We start from the raw sequence: 27,072 nt of genomic DNA, 5'->3' as shown, positions 1-27,072 counted from the left end.
ACCGCACAAGGCCGGCAGGAACGGTCGGCCAGCAGCTCCAACACGAAGCAGGCAATCACTCGCGGTTCCAATCTACGAGATCCGGGAATCACTCGTTCTCTTCCGGAGTTACTCGCTCGTAAAATACCGAACTGTAATCGACCAGCCCAACTCGGCTGTCGTGAGGATTCAAGGAAAGCCCTTTTGAGATTTCCCACTCGGAGCCTTCGAGCCGCGTCCGTTGCATAAGATGGCGACCGCGCTCTCTGACCCTCCACCAATCACGTGCCGAAACGCCTCCCGATCGCGTGAGGCTCCAAGGAGGCCACGTCACGCGGTGGGCGGGGCACCAAATCTGGGTGAGAACAGGTGGTTTCACCGGTGGTTTCTCACAATATATACACATCGATCATTGATCTTGAAAAACAAAGTATTTTATCGTGCTTCTGCTGACCTGTCTGCGAGGTGTATAAATCGAAGTCCCAAGTGCGAATCACAGGTGAGCCCGTCCTGAGGTAATTAGTGATTGGGAACGATTCAGAACCTGAAGGTAAATAACCATTGGTATTCCCCAACAGTTTTCCGGACTATAATTTGGAGTGCGGTAAGTCAAAGCTGTTAATATTCCTTGTGTACAATATGCTGTAATCATGGACTGTTCTTTAAAATGCTTTCCTAGAATAAGCATCGTCAAAAACGTTTTCACTGAATTTTGTTTCCATTGGCACAATTCTTCATATCAGGCAAGAATACATTGAATTCACATAGTTTACCAATAAATCAACAATACATCTAGGAAGGTTGGAGTGTCACTTTACCATATGCTTCTGTGCGTATAATCTGCGTGAATACTTCTTTAAATATGTATCTGATACTCTGCCCTCTTAGCAGTATACACAGTACGCGTCAGAAGTAACCTAGCTTCCACGGTCCGCGGATAACCTGGTCAGGATAACCTGGTCTCATCATCCGCGCCCATTCAACCGTGCATAAATTTGCATATTTAATGAGGTTCGTCTGTCACACTTTGGTTCCGTGCGATAACTCCACCAAACATTGGCTGATTTCAACAAAATTTTGTACACACGTGTCTCAGCATAACGCAGATCAAGTTTGAAAACCAGCATCAACCGTGCATAAATTTGCATATTTAATTAGATCCGTCTGTTCGTCTGTCAGTTTTGTTTCGTACGATAACTCCACCAAACTGACTGATTTCAACAAAATTTTGTACACACATGTCTCAGCATAACGCAGATCAAGTTTGAAAACCAGCATGAACAGTGCATAAATTTGCATATTCGATCATTTTTGACAAAGTTATGGCACTTTGAACTTTGGTCGGGGACATGTATTGCAGCGCAATACTCAATGCTTGTTACTCAATTTTTTTGGCTTTCTCGAGTTGGCTGTTAACACAGTATGATGATCACTGCTTCTTGGAAAGCAACTATTGTGTAACGCGTGCAAAAGGAAAGATCTTGCTTGAAAGATATCAGTTTTGACAAAGGTTAAAACCGGTTTTATTTGCACTTTCAAATCAGAAATACAGCACTCAGTGGATTTGTGCTAATATAAATAATCAACCGACAGCCATTCTCTGCGGAGCGGTCAAATGGTAAAAGTAAAGTGTGCATTTTTACCAGCTGGAAACGGCAATCCGAGACGCAACACCGCTGATAAACTTCATGGCAAGAACTGGCGTAGTAACAGAGACTATAAAACGTTTTAAAGTGGATCGTAGATGAACTTCGTTGAAGCAGTTGCCCAATATCCTCTGTGTAGCCAGCTATGGATTCTTAACTGATCCCTCATACTAAATCCAAGTTTCCCTTCAATGACTATCAAAGGAGGTTTTGCCATCCTATGAATGAATACCAAATTAGAATCGCCCATGCTGTTTTCTTTCATTACGCCAAATGAGTGATTTCTGGAAAATAATTTGAGGAAAAAAACCTTCCAATAAATGGACAAAACTTTGTCTACAAAATTGTTTGTCTTCCAAAAATAGTCAAAACGACCATAAAACGTTGATCTCTAGGATGAGACTTTGGTCTTGCTGCGACCAGCACAATGCATGTTTTGAACTCGAGTTTTCTGCTCGAACAAAATTAAAGTTGAATTTTGAGAAGGGATTTTCCATGGTCCAACATCTTTGAATGTTCTCTATCCCCGGCTTATGCAAGTCAATCAGCAAGTCAATCAGTCAAAAATGTTGAATCAGCACCTTATACAAGTCAATCAGCTCACTAACCAATCGGCATTTCATTCTCCCATGGGTTGTGCGTATGCACATGGGGAGGAGGTTTCATTCTTGGTTACACGATACTGATTCGCAGTTATACTCAAATCGGGATTATCAACCAAAAGCAAAATCTATATAAATGGGGATTTGTGGTCGAACAGCTTTATAACAAGAAAAGGTGCATCCAACCAAAAAAGCTAACTACATACACCTTGATAGTTTAGTAATAAACAAGCAAGAGCAGATCCGGTCTCGGGTGACATTTCACCTGCTTCTCCATTGGGTATCCTCAGACCAATAGACCCCAGGCCTCAGTACGTGTGCACTGTCATACCCAAGGTGTATCCACCAGTTTTTGTTCATATGCCCGTGTGATGGGTCTATTGAAGTGTTTTTATGACACTGACACCTTTAAGCAAAAATGCCAATCGCATCATTGATACTCGACTCCGCTCTTATTAATTTGTGATCTGGTGTTGTAGGAATGTGGGCGAGTAAAGTGTGCTCGTTCTTTTTGTGTTTCCGGGGCACGGACATGGCCGCCTGTGTATGCGAGTTCAATGTGGTGACATGTGGATTGGCTCATTTATGGAGGTTTGGTAAAGTGTTGTGTGGGTGTTGGCACAGCCTTTGGCATAAAGTGTTGGGGTTTCCCCCCACCCCCCCCCCCCCCCCCTCACCTTGTCCACCTGGTTGCATCATCCATTTTTTCCTCGCATCAAAGGAGTATCATGCGGGTATGTCCAGTGCCTCCTCAGTTAGACCACCCTCTCTGCCCCTAACATGCCATGCCTGATCTAATTGGGGAGAGACTGGACATACCTACACGATACGCCTTTGATACGAGGAAAAAATGGATGATGCAACCAGGTGGACAAGGTCAAGGGAGGAGGGAGGGGGGCGGGAGAAAACTCAACACGATGCCAAAGGCTGTGCCCATGCCCACACACCACTTTACCAAACCTCCATAAATGACCCAATCCACATGTCACCACATTGAACTCGGATGCACAGGCAGCCACGTTCATGCCCTGGAAACACAAAACTGAGAATGAACACATTGACTCATCCACATACATACAACACCAGATCAAGAATAGATGAAGGCAGAGCAAACCATCAATGATGCAATTGGTACTTTTGCTTTAGGTCGCACAATAAAAACATCATTTGACCCCTTGCACTGGCACGTGAACACAAACCAATGGCCGCGCCTTGGGAATAAAAGCAGATACGTGCTGGGGCTTGTGGTCTATTGGACTGAGGAAGCCCGTTGGGAAGCGGCTGAAACATCACCCGAGACCGGATCTGCTCTCGCTTGTGCATTACTAGATTGTCAGGGCACATGTTACTTTTTGGATGGATGTGCCTTTTTCTTTAATAAAAATGTATAATCACAACAACCCCTATCTTATGTCGTATATGTATATATTATTGCTAAAACAAAGCATTTGAAAGTGAAGATATTGCAAGGAATATGACACGATCCGAACCTTGGAGCAAAATAAAATAATCTCTGAAATCAGGCCTCCAAAGTTAAAGGATCCGGTTCTGAAGCTTAATACGAGGGTGGTTCAAATTTGACCAGCAATGGTTTAACAACTTTTACTTGTCATCAATAATAGTCTGACTAAAAATAGAGCAAACTTCATTTTGAAAATGAGATTTTCAACTGACTTTCACATTGGCATTGTTGGTCGATGTTGCCATGGTGGTGAATCATTTTATCAAGTAAAAGCCTTAAATTGAACCACCCTTTTATTAAATAAATGTATTTTTCCATTGCATGTCCACCTGCACGAGGAGCTAAAAAGCAATGTTCAGTTTGCCATTTGACCCCACTTTGCCAATGCCACAAATCGATCTGCATCACAGCTTCTCATTGCAAGCGGAAATCACCCACCTCCCCCCCCCCCCCCCTTCCTTTTCCCTTCCGAGGGAATTTTAATGCTACTTTTATCTCTCAATTCAAACAACTTCATCAGTTTATACCAATCAAAACTTCAATTTTAAACCAGCCTTCAACCACCCTCCTGCCATCAAACACGATGAAAGGCCATTGTTGCAATAGGGTGGAAGTTTGTTGAACGAACCCTTGACCCCAAAACGCATGGAATTTAAGGCAAAGTAAACACGCATTTCAGAAACCAACTTTGGTTCACTTTGCATGCTTGAAACACCAGAGGGTAAGTATATTTCCAAGGAGGTAGCCATGTTTAAAACAATGTTCCATAATCAACCAGGAACTCCCAAAAGCCTGGCTGCATACACCGACATTAGTGTGGAATTTAAACGTTTCATCAACGGCTCAAGTATGAACCAAAAAAAAAAAATTGGTTTTCAAATGCAATTTTGAAGATTTTAAGTACGATGGCTTTCCTTCAAATATTGGGAGTGTTTTGTGCAGTCTGTCCAATTATGTTGATTCGGGGGAGGTGGTGGTGGCCTCATTTCCTAAATAAAAGGTGTTAACAAAAATGTGAAATAATGGATGAATATCAAATCACGAATCAAAAAAACTTCCAATCATTTGCTCCAATTGAGAGTGATGAAGCGAAGATTCAAGGTTCATGGTTCGTCTTCTCAAACCTGAAAAGCACAAAAAACGGTTCAGACGAGTGTCGGCTCCAAAAAGCAATGCACGCAATTTGTTTGTCAAGAAGATCAACTCGCCTTTGAATTAAGTAGCCACTTTGTCAAGTCCTTCCGAGGCTGTCGTTGAGATAAAGTGTAATACAATGTCTCCATTTCCTTCTCGTTCTGCAACTTCCCACCACATGGCATTTGGTTACAAAACGGCCACATCAGTAGAGAGGGAATGGGGTGTGGCTCCTTACATGCTTAATGGCTATATATGCAAGTTAGATAAGTTAATGGGAAAATGATTTGTATTTAATATGAAAGGTAAATGACAAATTAATGTGTGGATGTGACACAAACATGATGGGCCAAATTGGCCTCTGGTGTTCAAGATTCTATGCAAGTTGCATGCACATTATACACTTGAAATGCACCCAACCTTCCAAATCCCCAAGTACACTTGAAATGCACCCACCCATCCCCAAATGCACCTCCCCATCCCCAAATACACTTGAAATGCACCCACCCATCCCCAAATGCACCTCCCCATCCCCAAATACACTTGAAATGCACCCACCCATCCCCAAATGCACCCACCCATCCCCATCCCCAAATACACTTGAAATGCACCCACCCATCCCCAAATGCACCTCCCCATCCCCAAATACACTTGAAATGCACCCACCCATCCCCATCCCCAAATACACTTGAAATGCACCCACCCATCCCCAAATGCACCCACCCATCCCCAAATGCACCCACCCAAGTAAAATGCTGCAAATGGGAAAAATGTCAAAATTGACCTGGTCAAGCCTATGTTATACCTTGTTGCTCAATTTTTAAACAGTACTTTCTTGTGTTACTTAAAAATATATATGAAAAAAAATATATATATATATGAAAAAAAAACAAAAAAAAAAACGATGGGATGTAATGACAAAAAACAACTAAACAAGGTAGGAAGGAATGACATCAAAATCCTTTTACGGATTGCCATCACGACATATTTTGACATTTTTATGCCTCCGGCGACTTTCAGGTTATCCGTCCAGCTGTCCGTGATAGGTTTTTGTTACCGCAATAACTTGAACGGCTGAAGAGATCTTGGTCAAACTTGGTACAGGTATGTCTAATGAGGTAAAGATGAACTGATTAGATATTTGGGTCACGAGGTCAAAGGTCAGACGTCATGTCAGGTAAAAATTAAGTCACCACGATAACTTGTGAACCAGTGATGGGATTCTGACCAAATTTGGTACAAGTATTATAATGCAAAGATTAGCTGATTTGTTGGGGGCAAGGTCAAAGGTCAAATGTCAGAAGAAGTAAAGATTCTGTTACCGAGATAATTCATGGGATTTTCACTAAACTAGATATAATTATATACTATGATGCAAAGATAAACTGATTTGATTTTTGAGTCAAGAGGTCAAAGATCAGAGGTCATATTAAGTTCCAATTATTTAGTTCCCAAGACAATATAAGAACGGCTGAAGGGATCTTAGTCAAACTATGGATAATGAGGCACAGATGAACCGATTAGATTTTGGGGTCACTAGGTGAAATGCCAAAGGTCAGAGGTCATGTTAAGTAAAAAGGTTATGTTGCCATGCCAACTTGTGAACAAGTGATGGGATTTTGAATAAATTTGATACAAGTACATATATGATGTAAACTTGAACCGATTAAATTTTGGGGTCAGGAAGTTACAGGTCAGAGGTCACGTCAGGTAAAAATGTGATAATTTGAGAACAGCTAAATGGATTTAAATCAAGCTTGGTACAAGTATGTACAATTATGTAATAATTTGGGTGGAGGCATATCGGTCGACGTCGTGATGTCAAAGAGTGTCGTTCTAGCTCCATCTCACTTCCACAACAAATACAATTACACCATTACACCAACCCACACTACAAATCTACAACTACCTCTTACACATAGTGAAACAATTATTATTACTATTGCCACAGTCACCTATACCAAAAATGTTGAAATGGTTCGTGAAAGTTTTACATTCGAGAGCATGAGGTTACAATAATATGCAAGCCAAGAGACAAACTAAAAATGTTGCATATTCATAATCTTCTTAATCAAACAATGACCAAAAAAGGCACGTGACCCAAAATGCAATTAAATATGCAATATTCAAAGTGTGCTATCATTACCACGATTACTTGGTAATTAAATTGCAATTACCATGATTACTTAAGTATTGATATGTTTTAAATATCGCCAATTACTAAGGACATCATGGATCAGAGACGTAGACATAGTCATCACTTGAAATTGCTTCCTTTCTAATGTATGAAGTCTGATCTCCTTTGACTGTTTTAAAGTCCATTGCGGTTGCATTCTGCAAGCGGCTAACTCACGTCAATGAGCAATTGGTGATCAAAAAGTTTACACCTATAGTAATTACCTCCGCCACCGAAGATGAACGAAGGTTATGTTTTCACCTGTCTGCGAGCAGGATATCTCATAGTTGTAGAAGGCTTCGGCCGAAACTTGGACAGGTTGGGTGTGTGACATGGATGAATTGACTCGATTTTGGTGAAGATCCGGATCCGGATCCATGTTTTTAAGCGAGTCTTCACCATTGATAGGGTCAAAAACGATGTACAGGTATAGCAGGATATGTAATAAAAAAATAACAAAAAAAAACTGGACGACTTATGACAAAACTAAGTGAATGAGTTGGATAAGCGACAATAAGTTTATTAGATCAGGGTTCAGGTCTGAATCCAGATCTGGCCTATCAGTGAGATACAAATCATAAGCTGTTCAGCCTGGTGGAGGTATGTGATCTACCTTGTGCCGTTCAAGTTACTTCCGCCACCGAAGTTGAATGCAGGTTATGTTTTCACCTCTGTCTGTCTGTCTGTCTGACTCGTCTGTCTGTCTGTGAACAGGATATCTCAAAAACTTGTGGATGGATTCGGACGAAATTTGGCGGAGACGTAGTGCATGTGACAAGGACAAAATGATTAGATTTTGGCGAAAATCAGGATACGGATCCGGCTAGTAGAACTTCAAGTGATTCTTCACCATTGGGAGATAGGGCCAAAAACAATACATAGCAGGATATCTCAAAGTTGTGGATGGGTTTGGACGAAACTTGTTGGAGAGGTTGTGTGTGTGACAAGAACTAATCGATTCAATTTTGGTGAATATCTGAATATGGATTCGGATATGAGAATTATTTAATTTTTAAGTGATTCGTCACCAGTAAGAGCGGGTGAAAAGCGATATACAACATGATATTTTAAAAAGTTATGGACGAGTCATGACTAAACTTGGTGGAAGAGTTTGATAGGCGACGAGAACAACCTGATTAGATTTTGGTTCAGGTCCAAATCCAGATCCGGCCTATCAGTCGGACACAAATCGTAAGCTGTTTAGCCTGGCGGAGGTATGCTCTCTACCTTGTGCCGTTCTAGTTGCATCTGTCTCTGTTTTGACCCCATTTCCTTTGTTTACACACTTTCTCCCAAGTATTGTCATTCCTGATCCCTCAGCTGGATTGGTTTCTCCTCCTCACTCCCAAAAACAAAACAACAAAAAAAACAATAAACTATCTGCTGTGCACAGTTTCTCCTTCGTTCTCTATCCATTCTCAATATCTCCAAACTGAATTATAACTCAATAAAACGTTTCTTATTCGAAAAAGCACTCAACTTTTCTTTTTAAAACTTAAAAAATATGCATTTTTAAATGCCTCACATTCCCTACTTCTCCACTCCCATGCATTATTATTCTTCATCACAATCTCTTCCTTTTTCACAAGGCTTATTTTCCAAAACCTTTTCACTCCAAAATACTTCATCCACCCTCCTCTGCCCTCTGTGCCTTCAATGGAAATCATTTTATCCACCCACCCCCTCCCATGAGGTCTATTTCTCTGACCAGTTTGGGGATCCTGAGGTCAATTTTGCATATAATGAGGCAGCTAATACAAAAAACCGTTCACATTGTGAAACAAGCATGAACCTTGGCAGTGATGTTCTTATATACAGACTTGGCATTTAATATGGAATTTTTTTTTTTTTCTTGACTTGGGTTTACTTTCTGAACTCGGTATATCAATCTGGTGAGTTTCTTTTACGCTTCGGTGATTTCTTTGTTAAAAGAACCATGTCACTGATTGTCTGTCGCAGCAAGAAGTCAATAACAGAATATCACAGGTGGCGTGACAAAATGTACGGACAGGTACATTTCACGATTGGCTTCACAATCGGGTATATAAGGGTTGTTGCGTTCTGTATTAGTGGAAAACATCTGCTGCACGTCTACAAAAGTTATTGCCGCTTCCCCTGGGGATGGTCCGTCAACTCGACAATGCTGTTTGTCATTTAGTGGTGGCTTTACGAAATTCCAGCATGAAACAGCGTGCTATTGCTCGGCAGTATGGCATCACTCAAGGTCGGGTGTCAAAGATCCTGAAACGAAATGCTCAGAGGGGTGTCCCTACTCCAATACCGAGGTCAGGACATCCCCGCAGAACCATAAGGAGGGATGATCGCCAGCTGCACCGGTTAGTCCGCAATGGCCGTACCAAGTCAGCTAATCGGCTTAGGGCTGAGTGGCAGCAACTGACAAATGTGCATGTATCCAGAAGGCTAGTCAACCAACGACTGGTTCAAGTATCGTGCCAGGCGTCCCCTGAGAAAGCCACGTCTGACCAGCCAACACCGCCAGCACCGATTGCAGTGGGCCAGAGAGCACCGTCAATGGCAGCCAGGACACTGGAATCATGTGATCTTCAGTGACAAGTCTAGATTTCTGGTCTATCGTCAATATGGCCGCGTCCGAGTGCGCAGACAAGTGCATGAAGCCTACAACGAAGATTGTATAGTGCCAAGAGTCCAAGCTGGAGGTGGTGGGGTGACCGTTTGGGCTGCTTTTCATGCACGGGGCAAAACTGACCTGGTGGTTCTGAATGGAAACCTGAACCAGTTCAAGCACAGGGCCATTCTGGAAGAAACATTGCTTCCATTTGTTCGTGCAGCCTTTCGAGGAAACTGTCTTCCCAGATGACAATGCACGGCCTCATCGTGCTCGCATGATCCAACACTTTCTTGCTGACCGTGGTGTAGAGCATATGGAGTGGCCTGCCATGTTCCCGGATATGAATCCGATAGAGAACTTGTGGGCAGAATTAATGCGTCAAATCCACAACTTGGACCAGCAGCCTGCCTCTGTGCGTGAATTGCAGCAGGCTATTGTAACTGCATTGTAAATCCCTGGTGTTGGGCTAGCGGCTAGGGTGCCGGCTTAGGATCCTAGGATCCTGGGTTCGAATCTCGGTCGATCGCCGAATTAATGCCAGGGGGGTTGACTCAGCCTGTCATCCTTCCGAGGTCGGCTAATTGAGTACCAGTTCACTGGTAATTCCCTGTTTGTCGTTGAAGGCGGCAAAAAGGGTTGGCGTCAGGAAGGGCATCTGGCCGTAAAACATTGCTTCAAAAAGGGGACCAAAAAAAACAACTACCACGGTCCCCGAAAAGGCCAACCCCCGCTTTCCGGGGAAAAATGGCCTCTAAACGGTGGTTATTGTAACTGCATGGCAAGCGATTCCTGTCCAACCCTTGGCAAATCTCGTGAACAGCATGCCTCAACGTCTACGTGCTCTCCTGAATGCTCGTGGGGGTTACACGAAGTACTGAACTGTAATTTTAATGTCCGTAATCCCAGTCGTAATTTAACTTTTGTTTTTGTTAAAAACAAATTTGGTTAATGTGCAAAATAAAGAGATACTTCTGGAAAACGTACAGAAGTTTAACACAGTACTGTCCATGAATTGAGTTCGATATCAGTTTACATCATTCAAGGATCAATTTATTTGTTTCGAAATGTCAAATGTGGTTTTTGTTTCTTTTAAAGGTCACATTAACAAAATCTAGAATAATTTCAACATAATTCCAATGAACTTTTGGTTCTAAGACATCTTGAAAAGTAAGTTCACCCCCACAAAAAAAATATTCCATATTAAATGCCAAGTCTGTAGATACTCATTAAATCCAGTCAATTAGCCAATGTGAAAATTTAATATGGCCTCCATTTTTTATTTTTTTTCAATTTATCTCAATTAGGTACATTGATTGAAAATTTAACTACTTCATAGATAATATGTAGTTCTGTGATTTTGTACTGATACTTGTACATCCTAAATTAAATATTAAAAGGATTTTTTCAAGTTGGCTATTCGACTGGATTTAAAGAGTATCTTGCTTAGAGCATAACTGCTGAATTTAATGCTTGTATCATGTGAACGATTCACCCTAATAACGGGTGTTAGCCACCTAGCTAACACGGTATGTGCACACAATGAATTCCCCTACACAACCATTAATGGTCACAAACTCCGTGTCAGTACCAACATACCCAAAATCCCCCCTCTCAGCCTCCCCCTTGTCCCACCTGCTCTCAGCCTCCCCCTCGTCCCGCCTGCTCTCAGCCTCCCCCTCGTCCCGCCTCCTCTCAGCTTCCCCCTTGTCCCTTCACCCTATCACCTGCTCTAGGTTATGTTCCATCTGCTTGGAAGTCAGCCAACATCACTGCACTACATTAAAAAGTACAAAAACCAATCCTCTTAACTACAGACCTATCCACTTCCTTATCATCATCAGCAAGGACATGGAAACCATCATGGCAGTTGATATGAAATCCTTCCTTTTCTCCAACGACTGAATCACAGACAGATCATAAATTCGGATTCAGACAAGGTCACTCCACCTTGGACATGCTGCTTCGACTCTACCAATAATGGATGGAGGCCCTCACTGTCAGTCAGTTACAGCAGGTGAAGGTGCTTTACTAGCACATATAAAATTTTACCAAACCAGTTTACGGCAAGTTAATATAGTATACTGGACTATCAAATTTTACCAAATCCGTTTTTGGCACAAATTTAAAAAATATTCTTCCAACTGGAATTCTGTCTCTTGACGGAGTTGACACCCATGTACTTTCTCACTTGGTTTAGATTTTGATGGTTTGCAGCAATTCAGAGGCTACGTCTGGTGAGGCCTTAATCATAACCGTTTTTGAAGGCTCAAACACTGGTTAAGCAACACGTGCATTACCACTATTGCAGAATACAGTATAGTAAATCAAATTGCAACTTCAAATTAGACAAATATAACATTGTTATATTTTAATGCCATGGCATACAAAGCCATGATAAAGTATACTACTTGGGTCAGCATTAATCGCACGCAGTGAAACAGGTTTTATAAAATGGCAGCCAGATAATCTTGGTGTCTGCCTTGAAATACTCACACGAGATTGCTTCTTAAACAGCCAATGATCCGAAGCAGATTGTTGAACTTTCTGCACATCATTGCCCTTAGTAGCCGATATCAGGCTTGTAAGATCAGGCTTAGAACACACCATTTCAACGGGGTCCACGCCACTCTGGTTGAGCTGTCCACCATGTCGCCACTCGGAGAGCGGAGCGGACATGATGCAACGGAACTGATTCAATGTAGGGTAGACATCTCTCGTGGACGTTGCTCCATGAGAAAGGTCACAATGTGCTGGATGAAGCAAAGGCCTCAGTTTGCTTGCCTCTTGATATATTCCTTTCATTGTCAGTGTGTTGTGTGACAAAATTCCTTTATTCTCCATTTTCTCTTCGTCATGAAGCGATTTGTTGTCAATGCCTTTCTCATCCATAGTATGCATACCGGATTTCTCAGCTTTATCTACATCCATCTCGTAATTCATTTTGTTGCTGGTCGACACACCATTCTTGTCTCGCCCTTCCTGCCGAAGCAACCAGCCAGTCAGGGCGACGCGCTTGCATTCGCCATCACATGCACACTCACTGAAACTTCCACACAACTCGTTGGCTCGACACACTTGTGGTAGCAAGGATTCAGATGGTACAAGCTGCCCATGATGCACCTCTCCATCTGAAACTGTATTTCCAGCCTTTTCTCCAATGCAGTGAAGGCTTGCAAGATTTTCTATCTCCACAGGTTTTTCGAGGGACGTCGGGAGAAAGGCACTAGGGCATCCGGCACAGGCTTCCGATTGGATGAGATTCGCGGCTGGTGGAGCAAGCCAATCACGCCAGTCATATTTGTTAATAAAGTGTACACCACGTGAGGCTTGTGAAGAGGACTTGACTCCTTGATGAAGCCAGCTGGTCATTTTCATGTCTTTGTAGAAATCTGGGAGAACACTGTGACTATCTGTGGTCTTCACTGGATGAGGGTGTATAGCAGAAATGGTTTGTGGAGCTAACTTAGCTTTGCGGTGAAGCCAGTCATTCAACTTCATATCCTTGTAAAAAGAAGACAAGACATTGCAACTGTCTACATTCTTCTCCACATCACCCTGCTCTAAATCATCAAATTCAATGAAATCATCACTCAGATCTAGCATTTCCATTGACGAGGATAAATCTATGGATGAAGAACGAATGTGATACTTCTGCTCCAGGTCTTGTTCCACCAAGACATCCTTTCTTTTTTCCAGCTTAGGCCACACGTGCAGGTCTTTCTCAACATGTTCGGCACACTGCAGAAACACAAATGAGTACGTTGTAAACATAGAAATGCACGAATCTTCAATTTGAATTTTTTTTTTTTTAAGTCATCAAAAATGGAAAAACCAAGCACACCTGGCGAGAGGATAACTTGCGGCTATCCTGGTGAAGCCAATCTTCAAGGTTTCGACTTGGCATAGGAAATGGAAGCTTATGCAAAGTAGTTGTACTCGAAGGCTGCATTTGGTGCTTCACAGTTGGTAAACAGCAGTCTGTCTGCATCTATTAACAAAAATAATAATAATAATTTTTAAAAAGCCATGAGGGGGTAAAAAATATTTAGTACAAAAACCATCGTCAAAAACCAGAAACGGTCACAAGGCATGGCATTGGGTGATAATCAAACCAGTGGAGGGAAAATGGCAATGCAACACCAACTAAATGCAGAGAAAAACCGTCAAAGTTCATAAAATTCAATCTTGTTTTGTAGGCATCACGTGGATTCTGGAAGCATCATTGCTTAAGAGCGTGGCTCCGTCACTCAAAAACATATGGGTCTCGTGAGAATTGATGATGACAATTCCAACAAGAAAGAGCAATCGGAGATTACAGACCCTCACAAGGATGTGTTTTGTGTGGCAAATAAATGGAAGGATGTACTAAATGAAAGGCCTAAATGATCTAGTTGTGAATATGTAAAGGTCTGAAAAGTTGTAAAGGTCAAATGGTCTGAAGGTTCATGGATTGAAAGGTCAAAATTAAAGGGTGTAACCCTAAGGTTTAAAGGGTCAGAATTATCTAAAGGGGACTAAAGGATTTTTAAATGTCCAAAGAGGATTGAAAGGTCAAAGGGGTCTACACTTTACAGTGTATCAAAAGGTATGAATGGCTAGAGGTCTGAAAGGTCGAAAGGAGTCCAAGTCTTCAAGAGCTAAAGGGTCTAATGTAATTAATACACACATTGTGTGGACAAAGACAGGGAAGGAAACAAGAAAGACGTTGGGCAGAGAAGGATACTTGCTAAATCCCTAAAACAAATTTGACCTTAAAACTAATTTGTGGTTGAATTAAAAAACCAAATATGCAAATCATGTTCAGGTTCCAAGTCAATCGGATGTAAATTCAGAATTTTAGAAGTTCGACAACGTTGTTGACCTTTGGCCTATGTTGACCTTTTGACCTCAATCAATAGGTTTCGTCCTTATGACCAACTCTACCATTTAGTGAAGTTTCGTGAAGATCAGTTTAAAATTGTGAGCTGTAGGCGATTGACATACAAGCAGACAGACAAACAAGACTATAAACATACACAGACAGGCAACACACACGACCAACCAATACACTTGAAAAACCTTAGATTCTCACAAGTAACAAAAGGACCCAAATGCCCTCTCCTCTAGCGAGGGTAATAAAGATTTAAAGTGAAGATAACGTAGACGTACATACCGTACAACCAACAGAGCCAAAGTCCTTTATGGTATTTCTCAAGGAGGCCACGTCAGCTGAAAATGTCACATCTCGACTCACATCCGCCTTTAGATTGAGAGCAGTGTATCTGCAAAATGGTTTGTGGGCACACCAAAAACAAATCACTCCTTTTATCAGCACAAGTCAACGAGCAAAGGGGCAGCAATGACCGACGAGGTTAAAGGATGACAGTAATTGGCAGGTTTTAAACATCCTGGTGTGTTACGCTGTTTAATAAGCTTTGCACATCATCATTTCATGGCAAATTCAAGATCTTTTCATTTTTCTTTAAAATAGGAGTAAGATGCGTGCAAAAGACATACCTTAATAGGCAAGCTGAGACTTGGTCAGCCAAGCTCTTAACTTGCTGGGCTCCTGCCTGCTGCTGTTCGATCAGGCTTTTGAACCTTCCAGAAAGCTAAAGGAAGAAGAGAAGAGGGAGAGGGAGTGAAATTATGATGGAGTGGTGTACACAACAGCCAATTTAATTTGGATCAAAGATTAGGATGCAATGCACTCTTGGCCAAGTGTTACAGGTCATGGCAAAAGCCATTTAAGTTTAGGTTGAACCACCAGGCTGAACAGTTTATGCTTTGTATCCACTGAGAGGCCAGAACTGGATACGGACATGAACCAAAATCTAATCAGCTTCTTCTTCTCACTGAACCAACTCATCCACCTAGTTTTGTCAAAATCCCTCCAACACCTTTTTGAAATATTGTGCTATACAATGTTTTCAAAAAGCATTCACATCCTTTAACTTTTTCACATTTTGTTGCGTTTCAGCTTGAATTTAAAATGGATTAAATTGAGATTTTTAGTCACTGATCTACACATAATGTTACTATAATTCACCAAATGTCCGTCCGTCCGTTCGAAGGTACCGCAAAAACGGCTGAACCGATCGCAACTATATTTTGGGTGGGTAATTCTGGGACCCCCTGGAGTAAAATAGGCTATATTGTTTTTACCAATTTTTCAATTTTTCCAAACACGATGGAATAATATTTACCGATATGAACAGTGATGTGGCTTTTGTTGAAATTCTACAAATACTGTTTATTCTACGTACCAGGAGAGAGTAGATCGACTCCTGACGAACTCTTCCTATATAAACGTGCGGCTCCAAAGTAACATGGCAGCATGTACAAAGCGACTGAGAAACAGGTGTAGCGGCCGCTTCCGTGTTACAGATTCGGCACGCACTCTTCACACAAACATGCGGCTGAGAAAGACGTGTAGCGGCCACTTCCGTTTTGCAGAATTCAATCTTTTTTTCAAAATTGGCGCCATGTACTGTTTAGATTTTGATGATTTGCGTGTGATATGATTCAACGGATGTTTCTATGAATCGTTTAAAATAAAAAAAGCCTTCAATTTCTGATATTTTGCCTTTTCATTTGGGCTTCCCAATTGAAGCCCCGCCCACAGGGCGGGTACCGTTGCTAGTATCCCATAATGTCAAACACAAAAGTGTTTTTTTTTTCTTTTCAAAAAGCATGTGGATAACAAGTCTTTATGCAGAGTGAGGGGAAAGAAGGGGAGAAAAAAAAACAAAAAAAAAAAACTCCAACTCCAAAAAGCTCGTGATTACCAAACGTCAATGGTTTTGGCAAGAGTTCGCCTTTCTCAACTCTGCCCAAAATCTGATAAGCAGCATTTATCCATGTTGGTAACTTTCTGGAGCCATCATCCAGATATCCCAATGTTTTATTTTCTTGCAAGATACAAGGGTTCTTTAGATGTTTGTCACACGGCATATTGTATGGATGGAATGCCACCAATTTGGCAGCCAAAGTGAACAGCATTCCATGCACAAAAATGGGAATTTTTTTTGCTGCATCCAACAGTATTCCAATGCTCCTTTCATCCTTCGTTCTCTTCCTTTAACATTCGTATTTTTTTTGCATTCACATCCCACCCAACTCCACCTGCAAAGGCAACACGTAGATGGCTCCTAAATACCACATGTTACCAAAATGGATAACCCTCAATCATGTCTTGAAATGATATGGGAAACGAGCAATGCAAAGAAAACCTCTGGTTTGCCATTTCAATGAGAATGTTTGTTGCCCAAGTGACCAGTTTTTCAAAAAAAATTGTCATACATTGTTCTAGTTGAGTGTTTTCTAATACACTTAAAATGCCCCCTATACAGGTGGTATAAGTACTTGTGTACCATATTTTAAATAATTGGACTCCGTTTTAGTACTGTTTCTCACTTTGTGCCACAGCTGCTCATCTCATTCCCCTGGAGCTAGCCGACACCAAAGCTTTCAGACTTATCTGACCGAGTCACAAGGCCGGCTCTCCGGTCACCGCTAGATCTCTGCCTGCTGCCAAACAAGCCGTCTGATGGCTCTTCGCTCACCCCAAGCTCCTCTCATCTAACCTTACTTCTTTCTGTTCTCTGCAGTCACCCAGCTCCCACACAGATACCCCGACCTTGTTACCTTACCCAAATCTATCATTTCTGCTATTCTCCACTTCTGCTTTTCTTTTTCCCTCAGTAGTAGAATTGCTCCCCTGAGTTTGTCCTTTCCCGTTATATTTTTCAAGGCTGGAACCAAAGCTGTTCACCACAACATCCTCTACCTTACTTACCCACTGACAAGCTTTTCTACTCCCATGAACAAACTCCACCCATTTTGTGCTTTAAACACCTCTGCTTATGGTGTGCGTGCGTGCGTGCTGCGTTGCATGCACATTACACGTGTTTTATAGCGTGGGTGGCATATGTGCCTTTCCTTTTTCAATCAAATACGGTATTGTAAAATACGTCACACCTGGTCAACCAGGTGTGGTTTGGATCCATGTTTTTTTTTGTTTTTTTTAATTACACCAATTTCAATTTTCTAGTCTTCTTTTTAATTTTCTTTTTAATTTTCTAGTAATTTTCTAGTCTTCTTTTTAATTTTCTTTTTAATTTTCTAGTAATTTTCTAGTCTAAATTTCAATTTCTAGTCTTAAGCTTCAAAACGCTGTTAACATCTACAAAAATACTCGGCAGAAATATGTTCTGCCTACATGGGGAGAAGGAATGCAGTTTCAAAATGATACAATGAAGCAATGCACTACAAACCCCACTGGGCATATCTCAACTTTACCAAAATATCAAACATCTGCAGAGATAAAACTTTTTTTGGAAAGCTAATACTGTAAAAAAGTGGTCCATCCAGCAATGACTTCATAAAATCATGCGGTTCCCAAGAAAAGTATTAATCCCACAGTACATGCAAATTTTTAAGAACAATTTACTGTTCTACAAATCTCAAGGCATATCCCAGGCCTGTAAAATGTAACATAACATACTTGTGCCTGTGGAGTAAACAAGGCAAAATAAAGTAATCGGTCAAGCTCAGGACACCTTTGATGTTAATGGCATCTCCGATTGGTTTGAAGCCAATAATGTTCAATAAGCTATTTAAACCCGATAATTAATGATATTGATTCATTGCGAGTCAAATGGTATTACAAACGGTAACCTGATCTCTGGATTCTTCATAAAATGCTGTGCACCATGAGGTGGTACCCGCTTTACTCCTCAGACACGCATTCATAGGGTGGTGAAGAAGAGAAGGGAACTAGTTACATGCTCAGTGCTCACCTCGAGAAGCTCACCAAGCTGATCCTGCAGTGCCTCATCCTTGAGCTGCTCCAAAAGCTCCACCTGACTTAGCAACCAAATTTCACGACTTCGGAGGCATTCCTGCTGTCTGCTCATGCAGCAACGGATGCAGTCCCTTGTCTGGGTTAAAAAAAAAAAGGGAAGGGAGAGAACCGAAACGAATTTCAACAGCCAAGTATGTGATCACAGCACGAGTAGACACCAGAAGGTGGCTCACAAAGTCCCCCCTTTAGTCCGTGTTTAATCACCTTCCAGCCAGCGTCTCTGAGCTGTTTTTGGACCTCAGTCACATCTGCAATAGTAGCAGACACTTTACGCTGTGCCACCTGGCAGGCTTCCAACCACTTCGACATTCTGTCAGCTCTTCAAACGCCAAGATCACCAGCTTCCAGGGTGTAAGCTGTGGGAAGGGGAAGTGTTGTTTCAAGTAAGATTTTCTTTGAGGATACTTAAAGAATTGCTGGAACCACCCTTTGCAAATGGTTGTTTCAAGGGGTGGAGGACAGCAAGCAAAGAATAGAGCACAAAGTAAAGTTTATAATTGGTTCAGCATTATATATATATATATATATATATGAAGAAAAAAAACAAATAAAAAAGAAAACAAAGGAGGAGGAACAGAAGGAGGAAGAAGAGGAATAAGAAGAGGAGGAGGAGCAGAAATTGCTCGTTCCCAAGACCCACCGTCATTCTTGGCTCTGAATTAATTCCATATTCCAGTTCGAGAAGCGATTTTACAGGACGGCAAATGCTGGGCACGCAAATCCACAGATTATTTACCCATCCCGCAAGCATTGTCTGCTCAACGCTGATTAAACCTCAAGGTTTCTTTTTATGAATTTTTTTTTTTGTGAATGCTGCACACCCCACGCATTATATCCTGCCCCCCCCCCCCCCATTACTCCCCACACCCATTGTTTGTCCAAGTTTCCCTCAATCTTGGCCTCCAACTCTACTGTTGGTGTTTCCCACCCTCCCCTCATTTTCTCTCTCTCTAGTGTTCCTTTTTTTTCTGCCATGTCCTGATACGTTCACCATCTTTGCCACAAGCCTCGACTATGTACACAAAAGAAACCGTAAGGACGGCGTCACAAGATGCAACACAATTTGCTTCGTGCAAACAGCAGCTGTGGAACTCTGTACTTCCCGACTCGTTCCACGTCCGGTACAATCTTAGCAAATGCAACTCTCAGCTCTGATCAGATGAAAACTTTTTTGCAGCATTCCACTCTCACTTAGCCTTGCGGTTCCATTTTCCTGGCGCAATACCATGGAATAAAGCACAAATGAAGCCCGTCACGATGACAACAACACGAAATATCAGACTACAGTCTGGGCGTACTTACTGAAATGAGACCCTTGCTCAAAATGTCCTCTCCAACACAAAGGAGGCGAGACAACAATCAACCAGAACCACCCTCCTCCTTCCCCTGCTCCTCCTCTTCTCCAGATGATGTCAAATCCAGTTACAGGTTCCTCCCCATTCTCATACTGTCGATCCACCAATCAGTTTCTATTTCCAACACAACCACCCCCCACCTACACAAGGTCAAAATGCTTGAACCCCACAAGCGACGCTGTTGCTACCTTGTCGTAAAACAGTATGGCACCACACGAGCTCCCACAAAAGGCTGAAGCTGATCGAGGCAGATATGAAACCGAAAAATTTCACGACTGAAAGGCGCACAGACGCGAATGTGCAGACACGAGGAAACCAGACGCACAGCGCCCCGAATATCTGCTCCGACAAACGCCCTCCCATCTCGGCCCGTTCGTTCCTGGTCCACCCGCCACTCCCTACTCCGCCATTACCAACGGTCTGGCCTACACGTCGCGGGGCCCCACGAGCCTGGACATTGAAGCAACATCCACATGGAAAAAGTCAAAGCGCTATTTCAAATCAACAATGCTAAATTACAACTTCCAATTGCTCAACATAACTTGCAGACTATATTACATTTTGCAAGTTACTCTCTTTAACAAGGAAAAGCAACAGAAACGGGCAATTTCACATAAGTTCACCACCATCTCTCATCTTCCCCCATCCTAAACCTTGATCTTTTGTACCCCCGCTAATTTCACCCCAAATCCACTTTTTTGAAATACCAACTTCTGTCCTGGAAGTCCTTGTGTTTTATACTTCTCCCACCCCCCCCCCCCCAACCTCCATTCCCACGCCTCCTCCCCCCAAGCCCTCTCCCTCCAGAACATCTCCCTGCTCTCAAATGTTGTGTTTGTGTGCTTCCCCTTCTCTCCCCATCTTGTCTTCCGCTCCCTCTTTTTATATATTTTGTTTGTCTGGTTGATTTGTTTGTGAAATAAATGTTAGCTCTTTCACGAGCCTCGATTCTGTATCCCAAAAAAAAGAAAAAAGGTGCCGTATAATAAACATCCCTTTACAACTTTACTTCAAAAAAAATAAAAATATCCAAAACAACACGTTGTCATCTACTTCCAAAATACGGTTAAGGTACTGGCAGGATGTGCATGGCCATGGTATACTTGGTATAGGCCAGAAGGCCCAGTCGTACAAAATTCCGTCACGATGGCATTTTGCACACGATCCACCAGCCTGGAATTTAAATGCATTAAATCAGACGTTTTCCACCTTTATTTACGCATTATAACGCACAACGTCCAAGTAAATTCGCACCAAAGACGAAAAATTGACAACAATTAAAACTTGTAAAACGGTTCTCAGAGGACATTCAAGTGGAATTTGGACTAGGCAGGTGCGTCAAGTGCACATTTGTACAAGGTAAACCAACAAAGACAGACAACATAAAAATTAACCTTGAAACAACAATACAGCAGCTAGAAAATAAAGCATCATACAAATACCTCGGAGTACAAGAGGGCCACCAAATGTCACATTGGAGCAACAGGTATGATGACCCACCTCACCATCCCCAGGAACATTACCAAATGAACTACAACTGGAAGAAATCCGGGGTTCCGTGACGATCCTGAAAGAGCCCTTGGAACAAAACTCTGAAAAAGTTGAACAGCTTGGTTCCTGAACCGTGATCCATTACCAAAGAGGAGGTGGATACCGACAGAACTGATGTGGTGGATAGAGGAGGTGGTGTGACAGAGGAGGGATGTGGTGGATAGAGGAGGTGGTGTGACAGGGATGTGGTGGATAGAGGAGGTGGTGCGACAGAGGAGGGATGTGGTGGATAGAGGAGGTGATGTGACAGAGTAGGGATGTGGTGGATAGAGGAGGTGGTGCGACAGAGGAGGTGGTGCGACAGAGGAGGTGGTGCGACAGAGGAGGTGGTGCGACAGAGGAGGTGGTGCGACAGAGGAGGTGGTGCGACAGAGGAGGGATGTGGTGGATAGAGGTGGTGTGACAAAGGAGGTGGTGCGACAGAGGAGGTGGTGCGACAGAGGTGGTGGTGCGACAGAGGAGGTGGTGTGACAGAGGAGGTGGTGCGAGAGGAGGTGGTGCGAGAGGAGGTGGTGCGACAGAGGAGGTGGTGCGACAGAGGAGGTGGTGCGACAGAGGAGGGATGTGGTGGATAGAGGTGGTGTGACAAAGGAGGTGGTGCGACAGAGGAGGTGGTGTGACAGAGGAGGTGGTGTGACAGAGGAGGTGGTGCGACAGAGGAGGTGGTGCGACAGAGGAGGTGGTGCGACAGAGGAGGTGGTGCGACAGAGGAGGTGGTGTGACAGAGGAGGTGGTGCGACAGAGGAGGTGGTGCGACAGAGGAGGTGGTGCGACAGAGGAGGTGGTGCGAGAGGAGGTGGTGCGACAGAGGAGGTGGATACTGATGCCTGACAGAACAAAATTCCATATGATGAAAAACGGAAAAGAATGGTCAATTTGAATGGTCCAACTGCTGTCGAGCAGAGTTTAATTTCTATGGTTTAAGACCATTTTCTGTGAACAAACAAATTAAATAAATAATAATAAAAATAATAAAAAGTGTGAAATGCTGTTACAATGACTTTGAACTTTGTAACAAGACTGAACAATTAACAACCACAAGGATATATAGATTAAGGTAGATCTGAGAATTAACAATCTATATAAAAGTAGATCTATAAATGGTTCTCAAATATCGGGAAATCCGGACCAAAACCAAAATCGAATCTGCTCGTTCTCGTCATCGAACAAACTAATCCACCTCGTTTTGTCAGCATCCGTACACAACTTTTTGAAACATCGTGATATTTATTATTTTTGACCCCATCACTCAATGGTGAAGAATCACTTTAAAATTCTCGTATCCGGATCCATATTCGGATCTTCACGAAAATCGAATCATTTCGTCCTTGTCGAAGACCCAACCTGTCCACCAAGTTTCGTCCGAATCCGTCCACAAGTTTTTGAGAAACCTTGTGGTTGTACACAAACAGACAGACAGTGGTAAAAACATAACCTCCATCCACCTGTGGTGGCAGGGGTAATGAGGACCGGGCAATGAGGACCGGGCAATGAGGACCGGGCAATGAGGACCGGGGAATGAGGACCGGGGAATGAGGACCGGGGAATGAGGACCGGGCAATGAGGACCGGGCAATGAGGACCGGGCAATGAGGACCGGGCAATGAGGACCGGGCAATGAGGACCGGGCAATGAGGACCGGGAAATGAGGACCGGGAAATGAGGACCGGGAAATGAGGACCGGGAAATGAGGACCGGGAAATGAGGCCCAGGAAATGAGGCCCAGGAAATGAGGAGCAGGAAATGAGGCCCAGGAAATGAGGCCCAGGAAATGAGGACCAGGAAATGAGGACCAGGCAATGAGGACCAGGCAATGAGGACCAGGCAATGAGGACCAGGCAATGAGGACCACGTAATGAGGACCAGGCAATGAGGACGGGTCTCACTAAAATCCGAAATGGAGCGAAATGGACCTCAAAATCCGAAATGGAGCGAAATGGACCTCAAAATCCATCACCATCGCAGTCACCACCGTCATCGCTGCCATCACCATCGCAGTCAGCGTCACAGTCACCATTGCAGTCACCACCGTCATCGGGTTCATCAGAGGACATCAATGCACTGGGAGGACAGGACCTTCCATCCGGCAAGTTCCAGCCCATCGCAGATGTCATCAAACTCCTCACGACACTCAGCACAGCCACTCATCAAATCATCCCGGAAGGCCACAAGAACAACATCTACTTCATAGTGGATAACCAGCGCAACCACGGACGTCGGACAGCTGGATTGCAGAGTGAGTTTGTGGATGACTGTGGATCTTGGAAGTCAAGCCTCTCTCCCTGGTTTGATTTTGGTTAGTACTCCATGATTTTGAAGGTCCATTTCGCTCCATTTCGGATTTTGAGTCCATTTCGGATGATTTTGAAGGTCCATTTCGCTCCATTTCGGATTTTGAGTCCATTTCGGATGATTTTGAAGGTCCATTTCGCTCCATTTCGGATTTTGAGTCCATTTCGGATGATTTTGAAGGTCGATTTCGCTCCATTTCGGATTTTGAGTCCATTTCGGATTTTAGTGAGACCGAATGAGGCCCAGGAAATGAGGCCCAGGAAATGAGGACCAGGCAATGAGGACCAGGCAATGAGGACCCAGGCAATGAGGACCCAGGCAATGAGGACCAGGCAATGAGGACCAGGCAATGAGGACCAGGCAATGAGGACCCGTAATGAGGACCAGGCAATGAGGCCCAGGCAATGAGGACCAGGCAATGAGGACCACGTAATGAGGACCAGGTAACGAGGATTCGAAATCATAAAAGACCCGGTCGTCGACTCTCCAAGAGACGAGAGTCCAAAATCGTTGCGACTACGAAGTCCATCATGTCCAAAGCAGATCTTGGCAGACAAAACTGCTTGTCCTTGAGAAAGATTCAAATTGAAAAATGAAAAGTGAAGGCACTACATAGCACAAGTGCTCACCCAGAAGGTAAGTCTCAAGTGCAGGTGCACCATTTGGAGCAACCGCTGGTGCTCATCGAGGACTGCGCGGGCATCATGTGCCCGATGTCGACAATTGGTCCTCTTAGTCTTACACGTGTCCCATTATTCATTAAACAATGGCGTCTTCAAAACACCCTCGCCTCAGTCTTTCAAACAAATAATTAGCTGGAGAAACCCCAATGCAATTCTATTTCTATGCCAAACACGACACGAATAAACTAAAGAACATTTACCTTAGCTGTGACTCAATAAAATGTCGAGGATCAAATCAAAGTCGTAGATTAAGAGTCGAGAATGATTACAAGAGGAAAGAAGAAAAATTTAGTCGGGAGGAAGGAGGAAGAAGAAGAACCACGTGACCAGGGAAACATGGTTTTCTTCTTCTTCATAACATTCGCACTCATATTATTACTCTCCTTCGTCTTAAATACCTCTGAAAAATACAGATCGAAGGTGTGTAAAACTAATATAAATGCCCAACCTTTTTACGGAGCTTGTTAAAGAATTACATTTGAAGGGTAACCCCCACATCGATTAAGCATTTCATGAGCCAATACTACACCTAAATATATATGCCGTTTGCTACATCGCAAAAGTCACCAGAACATAATTCAGTGGAAGATTTGGGAGAGCTAGGGGGTGCAGATAGCTACGTCATTATAGCAAAACAAAATCTTGGAGATGCGAGGAAAGGGAACAGCGCTGGCCGACAAGTCGTACGTGGTTCAGGCGCTTATAGTTATACAGGTATGCCAACGGACACTGAGTAGGTGTTAACGCAAGGAAGCCATCCATGTTGCACGTCCGACCACGTCCAGGTCTGAGATGACCCCGGATACACATGTGAGGGGTATTTCGGTCAGTAATCCACTGAACGGTGTTTGCAGCAAGCGAACACCTGTAACATCTCCCCTTTTTAACATTACCTCCATATATTATAATGAAATTAACGCGTCTGCCCTTTTAATTGAAGAGAGAGATGGAAACACATTAGACAACAATTAAAGTAGTAAAGCGCGGCGTTACGCGCGCTGCTTGTGAGCAAGGAGGAAGCGGACAAGCGGTAACATACAAACGCCTTTATTCAAGACTACACTGTAACACTGTACCGCTCCGGGCTGGGCGCCCGGTGTCTCTCATGAGGCCACGCCTACCCCTCGGACGTGGCCACCGCCCACTTGGTGCGTGGAATGATGTCACCACGCCAGTGGGCTTTTGTGTCCGCCACACGCGCCCCCCCAGAATTCCCGCGCACCTGGAGGGCCAGTTTGCGGGGCAGAAGAATGACCCGGCCGAAGCGCCCCCTGGCGATCGGCGGCGTCCGGGGTGCAGGGATGCCAGGTGGGATGCCCCTGGCTGCTCCTGGGATGGGTGCAGGACCGGGGGGCGGCGTGGCGGCGGGGCTGGGCGGTGCCGGGGGTCCGCCCGCAGGAGGGCGGCCCCGACGTGGGGGTCGGGCCACTGGCGGTGGATGGTCCACATCGAGGTGGGCCGGCTTGAGGCGGTCTACCGAAACGCGGTCAGGAGTACCGCCGATGTCCAGGGTGAAGTGCTTCGCCCCGGTCTCCAGCACGCGGAAAGGCCCGTCGTACGGGGGCCGCAGTGGTGTCCGATGGGCATCGTGGCGGACGAAGACGTACTCCGCCGTGCGAAGCTCCGGGGCGACGTGCGTCGGTGGGTGCCCGTGGCATGCCGTTGGCACCGGGGCGAACCTCTGGGCGGTCTCTTGCAGAGCGGAGCGCTGCTGTGCCGCGGACCATGGTGCCGTGGAGTCGGGGAGGAACTCGCCCGGCACCCGCAGCGGTTGCCCGAAGACCAACTCCGCCGCGGATGCGCGCAGGTCCTCCTTGGGCGCCGTCCGGAGGCCCAGCAGGACCCAGGGGAGCCTGTCGACCCAGCCGCCGTCGCGGAGGGTGGCCCGGAGCGCGGCCTTCAATGAGCGGTGAAATCGCTCACACAGGCCGTTAGCCTGGGGGTGGTAGGCCGTGGTTCGGTGCAGCCGGACCCCGAGCCCCTGCGCAACCGCCCCCAAGAGCTCCGAGGTGAACTGGGGGCCGCGGTCGGATGAGATGTCTGAGGGGGCGCCGAACCGGGCGACCCAGGTGGCGATGAAAGCCTGCGCGACATCGGCCGCCGTTGTCGACGCCAAGGGCACGGCCTCCGGCCACCGGGTGGTGCGGTCCACCATGGTGAGGACGTGGGTGAAACCCCGCGAGGGGGGCAGAGGTCCCACCAGGTCCACGTGGACGTGGTCAAACCGGCGTTCCGGCACCGTGAACGGGGCCAACGGGGCCTGGGTGTGCCGGTGCACCTTGGCGCGCTGGCACGCGAGGCATGTCCTGGCCCAGCCGCGGACGGCCTTCCGGAGGCCATGCCAGACGAACTTGTCGGCGATCAGCCTTTGGGAGGCCCTCGCGCCCGGGTGGGACAGGCCGTGGATGGCGTCAAACACCTGGCGCTGCCAGCCCGCGGGCACAATGGGGCGAGGACGCCCGAGGGAGACGTCGCACAAGAGGGCCGCGCCCGCGCCGTCGAACGGCACCTCGGTGACGCGGAGGCCCGTGACGGCGGTCCGCAAGGCCTGGACGTCGGGGTCAGCGGCCTGGTCCGCTGCCATCCGGGCATAGTCGATGCCGAGGTGGACTGCGTGGGCGACGGCCCGGGAAAGGCAATCCGCCACCGGGTTGTCCTTCCCCGCGACGTGCTGGATGTCCGTCGTGTACTCGGACACGGCCGAGAGGTGACGCTGCTGCCGGGCCGACCACGGCTCGGTGACCTTGCCCATCGCGAA

The 27,072-nt window shown here is 44.8% G+C and overlaps 1 protein-coding gene across 4 annotated transcripts; it reads right to left on the bottom strand.

The window, feature by feature from the left end:
• Window positions 1–1,474: 1,474 nt before the first annotated feature.
• Window positions 1,475–24,665, bottom strand: NCOA4 (nuclear receptor coactivator 4). Of its 4 annotated transcripts, none has more exons than XM_078783481.1 (10): window positions 24,515–24,665; window positions 18,639–18,790; window positions 18,370–18,510; window positions 15,086–15,180; window positions 14,742–14,850; window positions 13,431–13,577; window positions 12,083–13,327; window positions 4,898–4,990; window positions 3,554–4,813; window positions 1,475–2,475 (listed from the first exon to the last, which is right to left on the bottom strand). In XM_078783481.1, exons 2-9 carry the CDS (start codon window positions 18,741–18,743, stop codon window positions 4,808–4,810), a joined length of 1,941 nt encoding a protein of 646 aa, XP_078639607.1. In that variant the 5' UTR covers window positions 18,744–18,790; window positions 24,515–24,665; the 3' UTR covers window positions 1,475–2,475; window positions 3,554–4,807. The 4 variants fall into 4 exon arrangements, with proteins under 4 accessions (XP_078639607.1, XP_078639608.1, XP_078639609.1 ...); XM_078783482.1 differs by lacking the exon at window positions 24,515–24,665 and adding an exon at window positions 19,737–20,509; XM_078783483.1 differs by lacking the exon at window positions 24,515–24,665 and adding an exon at window positions 19,737–20,509 and having other exon boundaries at window positions 4,898–4,984.
• Window positions 24,666–27,072: the final 2,407 nt, after the last annotated feature.

The sequence above is a fragment of the Myxine glutinosa genome, chromosome 8, assembly GCF_964187855.1.
Source record: "Myxine glutinosa chromosome 8, kmMyxGlut1.1, whole genome shotgun sequence".
NCBI classification, from domain to species: Eukaryota; Metazoa; Chordata; class Myxini; order Myxiniformes; family Myxinidae; genus Myxine; species Myxine glutinosa.
Note: the sequence above shows the minus strand (reverse complement) of the source record. Positions and strands in the feature narration are given on the sequence as shown.

What these genes read in the sequence shown, in the direction of transcription:
- NCOA4 (XM_078783481.1), bottom strand. Translation starts at nt 18,743, where the DNA reads ATGTCGAAGTGGTTGGAAGCCTGCCAGGTGGCACAGCGTAAAGTGTCT. An exon ending in GTCTCAGCTTGCCTATTAAG is followed by an intron (nt 14,851 to 15,085) that starts GTATGTCTTTTG and finishes ACCATTTTGCAG; the next exon opens with ATACACTGCTCTCAATCTAA. An exon ending in GCAAGTTATCCTCTCGCCAG is followed by an intron (nt 13,328 to 13,430) that starts GTGTGCTTGGTT and finishes GTGTTTCTGCAG; the next exon opens with TGTGCCGAACATGTTGAGAA.